The sequence below is a fragment of the Aotus nancymaae genome, unplaced genomic scaffold (assembly GCF_030222135.1).
Source record: "Aotus nancymaae isolate 86718 unplaced genomic scaffold, 86718_ANA_hifiasm-v0.15.2.pri h1tg000002l, whole genome shotgun sequence".
NCBI lineage: Eukaryota > Metazoa > Chordata > Mammalia > Primates > Aotidae > Aotus > Aotus nancymaae.
In genome coordinates this window covers 18,683,200-18,700,464 of record NW_026988413.1, presented here as the reverse complement: position 1 = coordinate 18,700,464, position 17,265 = coordinate 18,683,200, and the positions used below count along the sequence as shown (strand labels likewise).

The following is a 17,265-nucleotide window of genomic DNA, read 5'->3' as shown; positions in this document are numbered from 1 at the left end:
AGTCTTTTTGTTTTCTGGGGAATTTTTTTGAGACAAAGTTTTGCTCTTGTTGCCCAGGTTGGAATGCAATGGTGTGATTTCGGCTCATGGCAACCTCCACCTCGCGAGTTCAAGTGAGTCTCCTGCCTCAGCCTCCCGGGTATTTGGGATTACAGGCATGTGCCACCATGCCTGGCTAATTTTGTATTTTTCGTATAGATGGGGTTTCTCAACATTAGTCAGGCTGGTCTCAAACTCCTGACCTCAAGTGATCCAACCACCTCAGCCTACTAAAGTGCTGGGATTACAGGCGTGAGCCACTGCGCCCCGCCTCCACTTACTCGAATCTTAACAATTCCTAGTGCTCCCTGTCCAGGAACCACACAGCCACTGCACACCCAGTAGCACTTGCCATCTGCATACCTAGTGGGACCTGACCCCAGCTGGACGAGTGCTCACCGTCCCACCTTCAATCCTCCGCTGCCTTCAGGAGGCCCCGCTCCACCCCACCTCCCTCCACCTGCTCCCTGACCAGCCTTCCACCAATGCGCGCATGCTCCCCTTCCTCAGGGATGCACCCCTGCCCTACTCAGCCTGGTTGAAATACTTTTTAAGTGCCCCATTTAGGTGGTTTTTGGACCATGATGTAGGGACATGGGAGGGTATGAAGAACAGTTTCTCTATTCAAATCCTGCCTCCGGGCTATAGGACTGAGGTCAGGTTACTTCTACATTCTGTGCCTCAATTTCTTTATCTGCACAAAGGAGATAAAGAAAGTTCCCGCCTTCTAATCCATTCCTTCGGCAAGGCCTTTACCTTCAGACACCTCTGCCTGAAAACCCTTCCTCCCGCCTCCAATTTTCCCATGGTATCAATGCCACCCACTAGGAAGCGGCCACTTTAGATACCATGAGACCCCCTGCAGGGCAGGCTTCCCACCCAGCTAGTTCCCCATTGGCGAACCAGCTGCATACCACCCAGTCCTCAATCTATCAGTTTCACTCCTGCCACCCTGTGAAATGATTCAAACAAGCTCATCACATCCTCCTGCAGGAACAAAAGGTCACCTCACTCTCTTTCACTACAGAGCTGCCTCTGCCGGTTCACCCGGCTCCCAAGCGCCGTTCCCAAAGGCAAGCCCTGTGTGGCCCTACATGGCGTGCGGTGTCCTCGGTGTCCTTCTCCCCTGGGCTCTGAGTATGAGTGACTAAACACAGTAATCCCAGCTACTCGGGAGGCTGAGGCAGGAGAATCACTTGAACCCAGGAAGTGGAGGTTGCAGTGAGCCGAGATTGTGCCACTGCACTCCAGCCTGGGTGACAGTGAGATTCTGTCTCAAAAAAAAAAAGCTCAATATATACTCACAAAAGTTCAAAAAATGGTGAACAACTGTCAAACACTGAAAAAACAAAGGAATTTCTTTTTTTTTTTTTTTTTTGAGATAGAGTCTTGCTCTGTCGCCCTGGCTGGTGTGCAGTGGCAGGATCTTGGCTCACTGCAACCTCCACCTTCCAGGTTCAAGCAATTCTCCTGTCTCAGCCTCCTGAGTAGCTGGGATTACAGGCACACACCACCACAGCTGGCTAATTTTTCATATTTTTAGTAGAGATGGGATTTCACCATGTCGACCAGGATGGTCTCGATCTCCTGACCTTGTAATCCGCTTCTTTCATGTCCTCGAGTTGGGCTGAGAACTGAAGACACAATGATGAAGAAAACAATCCTACCACCAAGTCACTTGTGAAGTTCATGTGACCCGTGACGCCGACACCCTCTGAGAGCCCAGCAGAGGGACTGACTCATCAGACCCTCCCAGCTTCACCTGCCACGCACCATGCCTTGCTCCAGCGCCCTCTTGATACGTGTGGCATCTGCCACCGGGAACCAGATCTCAGCGATGACACACTGCTGGGTGACGTCGATGTTGCACATGTTGAGGATGTGGTAGACGGCCTTCATCTTCTGCACCTTGATGAGCCAGGAGTGCCAGTTGGCAGCCGCTTCCTGCAGCAGGCACTGGCGGTGAGACTCTGTTTGTGTTATGACCTACACGAAAAACAACGCACAGGACACAGGGAACATTCCTAGAGCTGTTCACAGCAGGCTCCTTTGACCTGTGGCTCTCACCTGACCTTTAATTCTCCTGAGCACCTTTATCTCCCCTACCAGAGGCTCAAACCCTTAGGCAGAGATTATATCTTCCTTTTCCTCTAAATTCCTCATAGTCCTATTGTTATGGCGTTGAATCGTCAAAATAAAAGATAAGTGGAAGTCCTAAACTCTGATACCTGTGAATATGACCTTTTTGGAAAGAGGGTCTTTGCAGATGGAATCAGGTTAAGATGAGGTCATACTGGATTGTAATGGGCCCTAATCCCATATGACCACTGTCCCAATAAGAACACTAGGAAGAATAGCATGTGACAATGGAGGCAGAGACGGAAGGAGGCGCCCACAAGCCAAGGAATGCTGAGGATGGCCACAGCACCAGAGCTGGGAGAGGCAAGGAGGGAGCTCCCTTCATGTCTTTGGAGGGAACATGGCCCTGCTGACACCTTGATTTCAGACCTCTGGCCTCCGGGACCCCGAGAGAATAAATCCCTATTGTCTTAAGCCGCCCAGCTTGCAGTAATTTCTTACAGCAACCCTAAGAGATTACTACATCTACCACATCCCTTTATATACATAATCCCTCCAATAAATGACAAGTGAATGAATGAAAGAAGGAAGGAATGGATAATCTGGCCCACACAGAATTTATTTAATGGAAATCGTCTTTATGTTTTGTTGATACAACAAACAGGGTAATCTGTTTCAGGCTCTAAGATTAATGAGAGCCATGAGGCCCAAAGCGTCTCACAAGCCCAGTACTACCTGTCACTTAGCAGTGTAATGCCACCTGGCCTGGGGATTTCCAGGAAACAAGACCACCTCAGCACAGATGTGACTTTCAGAAGCCAAATGCCTCAGCATCAGATAGTGTCTAAGATTCATCATTGGCAGAGACTGAACCAAAGGAAAGAAGCTGTCCCTGCAGAAGCCACTCAGCTGGGATCACCTGAACCCACCGACACAGCAGCTACCAAGTCATACTAAATCTAAGCATACGTTTAGCAGAATTTCTTTTCTATTCTCCTCACAAAGTTTTCATAAAATCAAGCATGGAGTATCAGGGGAAAAGGATTTCAAGGATAATGGCTTCAGGGGAAACAGTCTTCTTGACAAGTGACAAAGAAGGAATAGAGAGGATTAAAAAATTAAACACAGATTTTTCTGGAAAACCCTCCATGCTAGCCTAAGAGTTTTGAAAGATACACACACCTAGTTTCTTAACATACTTCTTGAGCATCTAAAACTGTGTTGACTTCTACCATAGCCACATGCAGCTACTAAATTTTATTTATTTTATTTCCTTTTATGTTATTTTATTTTGAGATGGAGTCTCGCTTTGTTGCACAGGCTGGAGTGCAGTGGCACAATTGGCTCACTGCAACTTTTGTCTCTTGGGTTCAAGCAATTCTCCTGCCTCAGCCTCCCGAGTAGCTGGCACTAGACTACAGGTGTCTGCCACCACGTCTGGCTAATGTTTTTATTTTTAGTAGAGATGAGGTTTCACCATGTTGGCCAGGCTGGTCTTGAACTCCCAACCTCAAGTGATCCACCCACCTCAGCCTCCCAAAGTGCTGGGATTATAGGCATAAGCCACCACACCCAGTCCTAAAATTTAAATTGAATTAAAATTAAATAAAAATAAAAACTCAATGACTTAGTGGCACTAGCCATGTTTCAAGGGCTCAGTAGCCACATGTGGCTCATCACTGCAACATTGGACAGCACAGGCCACGTGGCCCTTTCATCACAACAGAAAGTTCTATTGCACTCTAGCACTGATGAGAACTTTCCAGCTGAGGGAGGCCCGGCTTTTTTCAGTGATCACTTTCAAAGCTGCTGTGATTGAAGAGAGCGTTCTGAGTGTCACCCTGGATGGTGACAGACTTTACAAAGGAATTGAGTTTGGGATGAATGAACGTTCACACGGTGAAACTAGACTGACTATTTTTACAGAATTAATCAGTCAGCTTAAACAGCGGGGCAATTCAGTGGGAAAAGAATCAGTCAAACTGGTTGTTCAACTTAATTGGCTGGGTGGTTGTATCATAGATATGGTCTAGGCTGAGGATGGAAATAAAGGGTGGCTTTTATCAGATCGGAGTGGCCACCCGAAGGCTGACTAGGGCTGTGGTCAATTCTGAGCCTGGGCAAAACATTCTCAACCTGTACCATCATCCCCTCTAGCTCATCTAACAGTTTCCCAGTTGTGAAACCTTCCACAGCCACAGCCAGAAGGCATAGCCAGCATTCCAGCCAGACTCCCAGCGAGAGCCGCGGGGGGCAGGGCTTTATGGAAACAGTAGAGGCGGCAGCCCCCTTCGGATCAGGAGCCCGAACCCTTCACTCACAGTGATTAAATCTTCCAGCCTCACATTGACGCTGTCCAACATCTCTCTGCGCTCCACAGCGGGCTCCGGGCAAGGGTAGACTGTGGCTCGAAACCTGTGTTTAATATATTCCAAGGGACACAGGTGGGTTCTTGCTACAGAGCATTCTGCACCCCCTCTTCTGCCAAGACATCATTTGCTGACTTTGGTTAGAGGGTCAGCCTATCCTAGAATAACTGCATCTTTGGCCACTGGAAAAGGAGTCCCAGTCATAAGCGTTCCCAGTACATCACTGTGCTGTGAATTGAGGCTGCAGTTCTGTTACATGAATGAGCTTCATTCAAACCATAAGATCTGCGAGTTGTCAGGTAAATAAGACTGCAGGCTGGACTTGCCTGTTCCTTTTAGAATCTATTAATGTATTAATATCCTCTGCACTGAGTCACTTCTGCTTCTATGGAGCTACATGTAACATGATTCTATAAAATCAGAAGCAACTTAGCCATGCAGCTGGCTTACTCTTCAGCAGCTGATGAAGAGTCTAAGATGGAATAAACCGAAAGGGGGACCGTGTCCACTTTTAGTTACCCTCACATTCTGCGTATTCAAGTTCTCCCTATTCATATTCTCGCAACTATTACAAGTCAGCTGGGGCTGACTTTTATGTGAGAAAGTTACTGACCTCTAGAAGCCACAGTCATGTGCATTTGGCATTGCACGTCTCTTTACCTGGCCCAAATCCCTGAAGAAAGAGCCATTCACTCCCTCTTACCCATCACAGATCTTCTTGATTTTCTGCCTGAGCTGCTCTCCTTGATAGAATATGATGAATATGTTCTTCTGAATTTCTTCTCTCTGGAAAATCAGAATAAGTTAAAAAAAAAAAAAAAAAGGAAGAAGGGGGTTTCTTTTTGGTTAAAATATAATAGAGAGAAATGTAAAGTCCTGTTTTTAGGCTTACAAAACTCATAAATTTAAAATTGGGAAACTGTAACTTTCCCCAGTTCATCTAAGTTCATGGCTCACAGTTGAGAGCAGGGCGGTCCAGAACTTCACAGAGGCTGATGCAGCCTTTAGGTGAGAGGCTCCCTGTTCCCTATGCTGGTTGGACCACAGCCAGACCTCATATTCAGCTCTAAGCCCCGCACTTAAGAGATGTGATAATAAACAAGAAAACATTCAGAAGAGAATATCGCAAGGCTTGAAGCGAAGCTAGCTGGCTGATACACTGGCTCACCGGAGTTAATTAACAACACTGACATTTTGGGGATGAGTAAGTGTTTGATATTTAACAAAGGTAAAGCCATGCCCAAGTTTTGACTCATACATACAGTTGCTCAGATTTTTTGACTCACAGTTGCTTGTGTGCCGTAAGATTGCTGCTTACATCGCACCTGTCAAGTCCAAGTTGGACAATTCTCAAGAAAGGAAGAGGTGTTCCACAAGCATACATGCAAATGTTTAACTCTAACTGTAAGCAGAGAAATGTGAACCGAAACAATGCATTCTTTCACTCTTATTTAGTTTGAGGGGGTAAAGGTAAAATTACAAAACCCAGGCCAGGTGCAGTAGCTCACACCTATAATCCCAGCATTTTAGGAGGCTGAGGTGGGTGGATCGCTTGAGCCCAGGAGTTCAAGACCAGCCTGGGCAACATGGTAAAATCCATCTCTGCAAAAAATACAAAAATTAGCCCAGTGTGGTGGTGCACACCTGTGGTCCCAGCTACCAGGGAGGCTGAGGTGGGAGGACTGCTTGAGCCCAGAAAGTCAAGGCTGCAGTGAGCATATCACTATACTCCAGCTTGGGTGACAGAGTGATATCCTATCTCAAAAAAACAAAAAAAAAACCCACTGCTGGAAAAGTTGTGACGAATCTAATAGACTCATCACATACTACTCAAGGCAGTAGAATCAGAAAAATCACTGAAAGACCATTTGTCAGGGGCCATTGTGTGTCATTAAAATGCACACACCCTTTAAGCCAGCAATCCTACTTTCCTTGAATTTGTTTATTATGGAAGTAATTCAAAAGCAAATAAAAATCCACATGCATAAAGATGCTCATAATGGTGTCTACATTCTGGAGAAAATTAGAAATAAGGTGTCCAAAATACATGGTTAATATCACAGCAACTCAGTGGAAACATGAGGCATCCCTTAAAATACTATCAAAATGAATCCTCTCTGTAACAGTTGCCTACAGGAGCAGGTAGGGATGTTTCAGGATTTTCAGAGCTGCTGTGTTACATCATTTCCAAAAGGTTTCTTTCTTTCTTTCCTTCCTTCCTTCCTTCTTTCTTTCTTTCCTTCCTTCCTTCTTTCTTTCTTTCCTTCCTTCCTTTTTTTTTTTTTGAGACGGAGTTTCACTCTTATTGCCCAGGCTGGAGTGCAGTGGCATGAACTTGGCTCACTGCAACCTCTGCCTCTTGGGTTCAAGTGATTCTCCTGCCTCAGCCTCCCGAGTAGCTGGGATTATAGGCATGAGCCACCACGCCTGGCTAATTTTGTATTTTTAGTAGAGACAGGGTTTCACCATATTGGTCAGGCTGGTCTTGAACTCCCGACCTCCAGTAATCCGCCCACTTAGGCCTCCCAAAGTGCTGGGATTACAGGCGTGAGCCACCACATATGGACTCAAAAGGTTTTTTTGCCCGTGGAGTCTACCCTGGTCCTTCTCTGAATCTCTTGGGTTTTCTTTTCTTCTGATCCACCAGAATCAGGAATCTGTTCTAATCTCATGATTCCCATTTGGTGACCTTCAGCATCCATGTTCATCTTTTTTTTTTGAGTCGGAGTTTCGCTCTTGTTACCCAGGCTGGAGTGCAATGGTGCGATCTCGGCTCACCGCAACCTCCGCCTCCTGGGTTCAGGCAATTCTCCTGCCTCAGCCTCCTGAGTACCTGGGATTACAGGCACGCACCACCATGCCCAGCTAATTTTTTGTATTTTTAGTAGAGACGGGGTTTCACCATGTTGACCAGGATGGTCTCGATCTCTTGACCTCGTGATCCACCCGCCTCGACCTCCCAAAGTGCTGGGATTACAGGCGTGAGCCACTGCGCCTGGCCCCATGCTCATCTTTTTCTAGATGCTTATGCTTTCTCTCCCACCATGACTGTTACAAGTCAGAACAGGATTATGAAAAGTGATGATTCAATGTCAAATTTAAAAACTAATCTTTACAAGAGATGCATAGTAATATGGGGAGGGATCGCATATTAGGTAAAACAAAGAGGGGAAAAAAATTTCCATATATACTACAATCATATAAATTTATACCTGTCTATGGCCACAGAGAAAAATAGTACAAGAGCCAAAATAAAAATAAAGACATTAAATTGATGATGGGGTTTCTCATTTTTTTCACAATCTTTCTTATTTTAAATTTCATTTATTTTAAAGTTGTTTTTCATCAAAATGAATTTTGTTGTTTTTCATTAATTTTTTTTAGGCCAGGTGTTGTGGCTCACGCCTGTAATCCCAGCACTTTGGGAGGCCGAAGCAGGTGGACCATGAGGTCAGGAGTTCAAGACCAGCCTGGCCAATATAGTGAAATCCCATCTTTACTAAAAATACAAAAATTAGCTGGGTGCAGTGGCACGCGCCCGTACTCCCAGCTACTCGGGAGGCTGAGGCAGGAGAATTGCTTGAACCTGGGAGGCAGAGGTTGCAATGAGCCGAGATCATGCCACTGCACTCCAGCCTGGGCAACAGAGCAAGACTCTCAAAAAAAAATTTTTTTTAAATTTTTTTAGCCTTTAATCTGAAAAAGATTATAGACACTCATAAATAAGCCTAGTTTCTTGGAATTAAAGAGTAAGTGGATTAAATATGAACTGGAAGGTAAGACAGCAATACCCAGAATTCAGCAACATTCCCAGCAACAACTGCATGGCACTCAGGGACGAGCCCCTCAAAGCCTTGTTGTTTGAAGTGTGGAATCTATTGGCAAATATATCATCAGTGTTCTCTGGGAGTTGAAAGAACTGCAGAGTCTCAGGACCCACACAGACCCACTGAATCAGAATTTGCTTTTTTTTTTTTTTTTGAGTGAGTCTCACTCTGTCACTCAGGCTGGAGTGCAGTGGTGCGATCTCGGCTCACTGCAACCTACATGTCTCGGTTCAAGCGATTCTGCTGCCTCAGTCTCCCAAGTAGCTGGGACTACAGGTGTGTGCCACCATGCCTGGCTAATTTTTGTATTTTTCATAGAGACAGGGTTTCACCATGTTGGCCAGGATGGTCTTGAACTCCTGACCTTAGGTGATCCACCCACCTCAGCCTCCCAAAGTGCTGGGATTACAGGCAAAAGCCACTGCACCTGGCCTTTTTTTTTTTTTTTTTGGAGAGAGAAAGGGTTTCACTCTGTTGGCTAGGCTGGAGTGTAGTGGCGTGATCATCACTCACTGCAGCCTTGACCTCCTGGGCTCAAGCTGTCCTCCCATCTCAGCCACCCAAGTAGCTGGGACTATAGACGCTCACCACCATGCCCAGTTAATTTTTGTATTTTTAGTAGAGATGGGGTTTCACCATGTTGGCCAGGCTGGTCTCGAACTCCTGACCTCAGGTGATCCACCCACCTTGGTCTCCCAAAGTGCTACGATTACAGGCATGAGCCACTGCGCCCAGCTAAAATATGTATTTTTAAAAAGGAACAAAGTAAAAGGAAAGAAAAGAAAGGAGAAAGAAAGAAAATAGATATTAGTCTCATCAAACTAAAGACTCCATGTTTTGGGAGAACAAAGTGCTTCTAGTGAGGGCTATGGAAGCCTCAGAGAAAGTTCTCGCAGCCCGAGGTTCCCACCGTGACAGGATCCTCCAGAGGGGTGTCCATCTCACTGAACTTCAAGAAGATGTTTCCTCGGCAAACTCGCCACAGCAACCGCTCAAAGGAAGCCATCCTCTCCCTGTTGATCACACCGGCTATGAACCTAGGCAGCCAGAAGGGAAGGCATTCCTGAGATACAGGGACTGGGGTGCAGAGAGAAGGCCCTGCAGGATGTGAAGACGGACCACGAAAGGAAGGGCCATTCAGTCTGTGAGCAGAGGGACACCGACACAGCTCTACCGACAGGGATCCCAAGGCCACCCTGCATCCAGCCCCGACCTGCCCCACGTCCCTTTGACCTTTTGTTTTCTTTGATATCTTGAAATTTCCTTAATCATTCCAATACTATATCTTCACTAATTGCAGCTGAGAATATGATAGACCAGCCGGGCATGGTGGCTCACACCTGTCATCCCAGCACTTTGGGAGGCCATGGTGGGCAGATTACCCAAGATCAGGAGTTTGAGACCAGCCTGGCCATCATGGTGAAACCCTGTCTCTACTAAAAATACAAAATTAGCCAGTCGTGGTGGTGAGCGCCTGTAATCCCAGCTACTTAGGAGACTGAGGCAGGAGAATCGCTTGAACCTGTGAGGCGGAGATTGCAGTGAGCCAAGATTGCGCCATGGGCACTCCAGGTTGGGCAAAAGAACGAAACTCCATCTCAGAAGAAAAAGAATATGATAGACCATCCATGGCTAATGGTAGCAAATACTCAACAGTGGTCTCTATGCATTTTTCCAAAAATATTTTAATACTAAGAGGGAAACATACACTGATGTCTATATATCTCTGGTTTTCCCATTATCCAAGAATATAGCTAACTGCTGACTCAAACTTCTCATGTTAGCCAGTGACTTTCACCGGCTTATTACTTTAAATGTACATTGATCCTGCTTTACCTTCTGATCAAATATTTTCAATAAACATTATTTTTAATTCAAATTTAATGCCTAGTGCCTCAAATATCAGGCCCTCAAATATCTATTGAATAAATATCATAAATCCCAAACTCACAACTTTCAGAAATGCTTTCAAATGCATCAATTTCACTTAGACACTGAACAAAATTCCACCATTTGAATCACCACATTATTTTCATGGCTATCACACATCGTATTACTGCTTCTTGGAAATAACTTGATTGCTTAACTATCCCATTTCTTTTTTTCTTTTTTAATTAAAAAAATGTTTTGTAGACATAGAGTCTTGCTGTTTTGTCCAGGCTGGTCTCAAACTCCTGACCTCAAGTGATCCTCCTGCCTCAGCTTCCCAAAGTGCTGGGATTACAGGCATGAGCCACCACATCTGGCCTCCATTTCTAATTACATTTAAAAACGTATCCCAGGCAACACAATGAGGCCTCATCTCTACTAAACATTTTTTAAAAAGTAGCCTGGCATCGTGGTGAGAGTGCCTGTGGTCCAGCTACTTGCGAGGCTGAGGCAGGAGGATCGCTTGAGCCTGGGAGGTCAAGGCTGCAGTGGGCTATGATGGCACCTCTACACTCCAGCCTGGGCAACAGAGCAAGACCCCATGTCAAAAATAAAATAAAAATTCAAACTCCAAATGCATTTTATTATCAAAGTAATATTTTATTTTATTTTCTTGAGCTGGAGTCTCACTCTGTCACCCAGGTTGGAGTGCAGCAGCATAATCTTGGCTCACTGCTACCTCTGCCTTCTGGGTTCAAGCAATTCTCCTGCCTCAGCTTTCTGAGTAACTGGGATTAAAAGTCCATGTGACCATGCCCAGCTAATTTTGTATTTTTAGTAGAGATGGAGTTTCACCATGTTAACTAGGTTGGTCTCAAACTTCTGACCTCAATCGATCTACCCACCTCAGCCTCCTAAAATGATAGGATTACAGGTATGAGCCACCACATCCGGCCCCCAAAATAGTATTTTAAAGAGAAAGGAAAAACGTATGTCCCCATAGCCTTGTTCCAACGCCAGGGAAGAGTTGTGATAACCATCTCAACAATGGGACCCACAGTTTCCCATGTGGGGGCAATATAAACATTTCAGTCTTCAGGCTCAAGAAGGCTAGCATCACCACTAACAAGAAATTAACACCATTTCCGACTTCACCAACCTAGTAAGTTACATGTGGGTTTATTTCTCAGCAAAGGCTTTGCATCCATAGGAAACAGTCCCCATTCCAGCGGCTATTTGTTCCCCCATTCATTCACTCACTCAGAAATCACACGCCAGGACCAGGGACCCATCTACACAGAAGAGTTACACTAACCCCAACTTTCCAGTCATATATGCAGGCACCACTTTCAACTCCAGGAGGCCGGAAGTGTCCTCAGTAAAGAAATCATCAGCTAGATTGGTTTCCGTCTGAAAGTCAAAGCACTATGATTTTCATTTAAATATATTTAGGGAGACTCAAAAGGCACCCACACCTCAAGATTTCATCTGGTTTTAGTAAAGCATTAATTTTCCACAAAAAGTTAACACAAGTCAGAAAACAGAGTGCTGGCCTGATCAAAAAGCTTCCCTGATCTCTTCCTACCAAAACCCTAAAACTTCTCAAACCAACTGCTGGGCTTGGTCCTGACTTCCCTTTCTGCCTGAGCCATTTTAAGTACATACATTTTACTGAACACCATTATATTTTTGCCTTCAATTCAACCAGCACTACAATTATTCCACCCAAAATACTCTCCCGCCCTTACCAATAGCCCAGCCATGGAACAGAAACAGAGCGATTTACTCAAATCCCAGGCCAGCCAGTTTCCAAAATGGAAATCTGAGGTTCTGAGGAACAGCCCCTTTAGTAAATCATCCCCACATGACCACCTCAAAGAAGTCCTGGGTTTTCTTCAGGAGGTATTTCAGTTCCGTCAGTTCTAGGAAGCTTTTTTTCAAAGCCTGCTGATTCTGGTTGGCTTCCTGTAACTCTCCTTCCAGTTTTTCTAGAACAGTCTGTGCCAGAAGGAAAAAGAACGTAAGCCAGCAGAAAGTACTATGACATTCCTAACATAAATTACCCACAACAGATGACTTAAAAAAATCAAAGGTATCAGCACATAACATGATTGCGGACTCTTAAGACACACACACACAGACATACACACACAGACACACACACACAGACATACACACACAGACACACACACAGACACACACACACAGACACACACACATAGACACACACACACGTGCACACTCTCTTAGGAATTCCACCACCATATGAGAGGATTAGGAAGTACTTGGAAGAGTGGATGGCCACTTCATGGAGAAGTCAAGACATTTTGGCAAATCACGCCTCTCCTCATTTAAAACACTAGGCCAGGCCGGGCACGGTAGCTCACACCCGTAATCTCAGCACTTTGGGAGGCTGAGGTGCACAGATCATTTGAGGTCAGAAGTCGAGAACAGCCTGGCCAACGTGATGAAACCCCATCTCTACTAAAAATAGAAAAATCAGCCATGCATGATGGCATGCGCCTGTAGTCCCAGCTACTTGGGAGGCTGAGGCAGGAGAATTGCTTGAACCCGGGAGGCCAAGGCCGCAGTGAGCTGAGACTGTACCACTGCACTCCAGCTTGGGCGACAGAGCAAGACTCCATCTCAAATAATAATAATAATAATAATAATAAATATAAAACTAAAAATAACTTCAGAAACATAAACCAATATGGAGTCTTAAAATAGAAAATGAGGGGCCGGGTGTGGTGGTTCAGCCTGCAATCCCAGCACTTTGGGAGGCTGAGGCAAGCGGATCACTTGAGGTTAGGAGTTCAAGACCAGCCTGGCCAACATGGTAAAACCCCGTCTTTTAAAAATACAGAAATTAGCCAGGCGGTGATGCATGCCTATAGTCCCAGCTACTCGGGGAGCTGAGGCAGGGGAATCGCTTGAATCTAGGAGGCAAAGGTTACAGTAAGCAGAGATTGTGCCACTACACTCCAGCCTAGGTGACAAAGCTTTTTTTGAGACTCAGTCTCAAAAATAAAATATATATACATACACACACACACACATATGTATATATATAATATATATGAAATGATAAAATAATAAGTTGCAGAAGAATAAACAATATAGTTCCATTTAGAGAAAATTTTTTAATGTATAAAGCTACATCATAAGTTATTTAGAAAAATAAATATGTAATAAAACTACGAAGAAATAAAGAAAAATACAAAAATTAGGATAATGATCTTGAAGGGAAGAGGGGAAAGGAGATCAAGGAGGGTGAGGAAGGGCACCCAGGTTTTCATGAGTGTCCCTGTGGGTACTGATACCTTACACAGGGCAACAGACAACCTTACAGGTATAAAAAGAATAAAAATTCTACTAATTTCTTTGGGAGGTCAAGGTGGGTGGATCACGAGGTCAGGAATTCGAGACCAGCCTGACCAACGTGGTGAAACCCCATCTCTACTAAAAATACAAAAATTAGCCGAGCATACTGGTACACGCCTATAATCCCAGCCACTTTGGAGGCTGAGGCAGGAGAATCGCTTGAACCTGGGAGGTGGAAGTTGCAGTGAGCCAAGACCGTGCCACTGCACTCCAGCCCGGGTGACAGAGCAAGACTCCATCTCAAAAAAAAAAAATTATACTAATTCAATTTAATGTTCAATAGAAGCAATAACAAATCCACAACAGGAGTGAAACTATAGAACCGTTGTACCCGCGCGAGTCAAGGAATGCGCCAAACTCTGAGATTGAATTATGAGTCCTTTATTATGCTGGTGACCGAGAGGTGGCTAACGCCCAAAATTCTCTCGGCCCCTAAGAAAAAGTTAGGTGGTCTTTTACACCCTAGTTTTGAAGGCGAGGGGGGAAACCTAGCTGAAGCAAATTTTTCACAAAAGCAGAGTGAGCAAAAAAGTTAAAAGATAAACTGGTACATGAGACAGTGCCAGGTGCGAGGGGTAAAGCTGTCATGAAAAACATACAACTTACAGATAATGGGGGCTCTGGGCGCTCGACAGCACCTGCATTCCCAGGCTCTGCTGGTACCACTTAACTCAGCCTCTTATCAACAAATGCGTTCCTGGAGGTGCCCAGTGTCAGCCCGCCCCAGCTGCATACTACAGTTACATACTTAATGGTGGGAAAATAACTAAAATGAAGAAGCTAAGATGGAGTCTGTCCGGCTCAAGGAGCTAACGTAAAGCCTGAACAGCTTTTAGTCTGAGTAAAAGAGAGAGTTAGTTTTAGCTGGCAAAAAACAGGTTATCACAGAACAAAGACAAAACCTTAAAGGGAAAAAAAGGACATATATCCACAAAGGGGTGATCATTGAACCAGCATCAAATATTATGAGAAAAATTGAGTGACTATGTGTCTTAAGGTGTCAAGTGTAACTGTCATCTGTAGCTTGCACACCAAGGGGTAGTGGGGAAGGGCTGGCAGGTATTTCAGAAAGACGGGAAAGGGAAGGGAAGTAAGAAACAGAAGGAATGATATAGCCCAAAAAGCCAGTGAATCAGCAATCACAATAAATGGGAATGGAGTAAGGTCACCTCTTAAAGAGATCATCACACTAGATAGTTTTCAGTCCATCTAAGACATCCAAGAGATGCTGTTAACAGAGTTTTTTTGTTTTTTGTTTTTTTCAGACAAAGTCTCCATCACCCAGGCTAGAGTGCTGTGGCGCAATCTTGGCTCACTGCAACCTCTGCATCCCAGGTTCAAGTGATTCTCCTGCCTCAGCCTCCCAAGTAGCTGGGATTACAGGTGTGCATCACCAGGCCCAGCTAATTTTTTTGTATTTTTAGTAGAGATGGAGTTTCACCATGTTGGCCAGGCTGGTCTTGAAATCCTGACCTCAAGTGACCCACTGGCCTCAGGCTCCCAAAGTGCTGGGATTACAAGCGTGAGCCACCACGCCTGGCATAAAGAGATTTTTTCAATAACAATAAAAAATGATAATCTTGTAAATGTTAGCTCCCCCTGAAATGCTTAGGATTAGACAAAATTGAATTACTATGGAAAATTTCAAACACACACTAGCAGAGCAAATCCCATCCACCCATCATCTAGCTGCAGTTACACTCCGTTCCGTCCCCTCACAGAACCAGCCATTATCCTGAATTTTGAACACTGAATATAATGACACAAAGTTGGGGAGAAAAGTAAATCTCCATTTCCTAATCATCTCCTCTCTCCACTTAATGATACCAAAAAATAATGCTGCCATTACCATACATAATGGATATGTAATCACATAAAAATATACCTGCATGAGAATAACGCCTGAAAACAAGGAAAAGTCATGGTAGTTTCTGCTGGGATGGCTCTTTTTTTTCCTTCCTCCTGAATTAGTATTTCCTCTAGGACTGTTATAAAAGACCTTTTAGAAACTGACAAGGCAGGGACCCAGAGCCATTGGTGTGCTCTTGCCAAAGGATTCGACTCTCTAGCAATGCTGGGGGAACACAGCTAACTGCAGGATTAGTCATATCCATCGACCACCAAATCAATCCCCGTGAACAATGAATGGCAAAAGATATTACTCTCCTCATTTTATGCTGGTGTTTTTTGTTTTTGTTTTGAGACAGGGTCTCACTCTGTTGCCCAGGCTGGGTACAGTGGTGTGAGCACAGCTTACTGCAGCCTCAACCTTCTGTTAGCCAATATCCTGCCTTAGCCTCCCAAGTAGCTGGGACCACAGGTACACACCACCACATCCAGCTAATTTTTTATTATTATTATTTTTTGTAGAGACAGAGTCTCACTATGCTGGGCAGACTGGTCTCAAACCCCTTAGCTCAAGCAATCCTCCCGTCTTGGCCTCCCAAAATCTTGGGATAACAGGCATGAGCCACCATGCCCAGCCCTGGTGCTGTTTTAATTTCATTTTTACAGCAAATAACATTCAGAAGAATAACACTAAGGAAAGACTTGTGCACACATCTGATTGCCCCTTATCCAACTATTCCTACAAAGGTGTAGAGCTTTAACACCTTAAAATAGCATGCTAGATTTTTTTTTTCTTTTTTGAGACACAGTCCCGCTCTGTCACCCAGGCTGGAGTACAGTGGGGTGATCTCAGTTCGCTGCAACCTCCACTCCTGGGTTCAAACGATTCTCCCACCTCAGCCTCCCAAGTAACTGGGATTACAGGCATGAGCCACCACATCTGGCTAATTTTTTTTTTCGTATTTTCAGTAGAGATAGGGTTTCACCATGTTGGTCAGGCTGGTCTCAAAACTCCTGACCTCAAGCAATATACCTGCCTCGGCTTCCCAGAGTGCTGGGATTACAGGTATGATCCACTGAGCCTGGCCTATTATGCTAGATATTTCTTTTAGTCTATGGGCATGGTGGTGCGTGCCTGTAATCCTAGCTACTCAGGAGGCTGAGGCAGGAGAATCACTTGAACCCCGCAGGGCGGAGGTTGCAGTGAGCCGAGATTGCGCCACTGCGCTCCAGCCTGGGCGACAGAGCAAGACTCCATCTCAAAAGAAATATGACAAGGTCCAAAATATTTTCTACAAGATGGCAATCTAATATTTTGATGTGAGTATCAAAATTTATACTACTGATGGCTTTAAATTTTTCAAGAATTTGAAGTTATCTTCAAAGAAAAAAAAAATCCCAGCTAGAGAAAAGGCTCAGCTCAGTGAAGCCTTGCCTACCTGCCTATACCCTGAATGAGGATATAATAGCTGAGGATATTCCACCGCTGAGGATAAAATAGCTGCTTTTTTAATTAAGCCCCCCAGGGTCCTCCATGGTCTGGCTCTGCCTATCTCTTTACTTCCTCTCCCAGCCCTGCCCCTCATTCCTGTTCCCACCATCTGCTCTACAAGCCCTTGGAGGACACGGTCATGTTTACTTTTCTCTAAGGTACCTCGCACATGGCAGGGATTCAGTGTTTTTTGTTTGTTTGTTTTTAGACAGAATCTCTCTCTGTCACCCAGGCTGGAGTGCAGTGGCGCGATCTCAGCTCACTGCAACCTCTGCCTCCTTGATTCAAGTGATTTTCCTGCCTCAGTCTCCCAAGTAGCTGGTATTACGGGCACCTGCCACCATGCCTGGCTAATTTT

The 17,265-nt window shown here is 44.9% G+C and overlaps 1 protein-coding gene across 4 annotated transcripts in view; it reads right to left on the bottom strand.

Moving 5' to 3' along the window:
• ATP6V0A4 (ATPase H+ transporting V0 subunit a4) overlaps nucleotides 1-17,265 on the bottom strand; it is a 93,658-nt gene that overhangs the window by 45,412 nt on the left and 30,981 nt on the right. For all 4 annotated transcript variants that reach the window (XM_064373023.1, XM_064373017.1, XM_064373030.1 and 1 more), the window contains exons 5-10: nucleotides 12,056-12,181; nucleotides 11,499-11,593; nucleotides 9,225-9,351; nucleotides 5,191-5,273; nucleotides 4,440-4,533; nucleotides 1,813-2,025 (exon numbers count right to left, since the gene is read on the bottom strand). In XM_064373023.1, coding sequence (XP_064229093.1) covers nucleotides 1,813-2,025; nucleotides 4,440-4,533; nucleotides 5,191-5,273; nucleotides 9,225-9,351; nucleotides 11,499-11,593; nucleotides 12,056-12,181 — 738 coding nt within the window. The remainder of the gene's footprint in view (nucleotides 1-1,812; nucleotides 2,026-4,439; nucleotides 4,534-5,190; nucleotides 5,274-9,224; nucleotides 9,352-11,498; nucleotides 11,594-12,055; nucleotides 12,182-17,265) is intronic.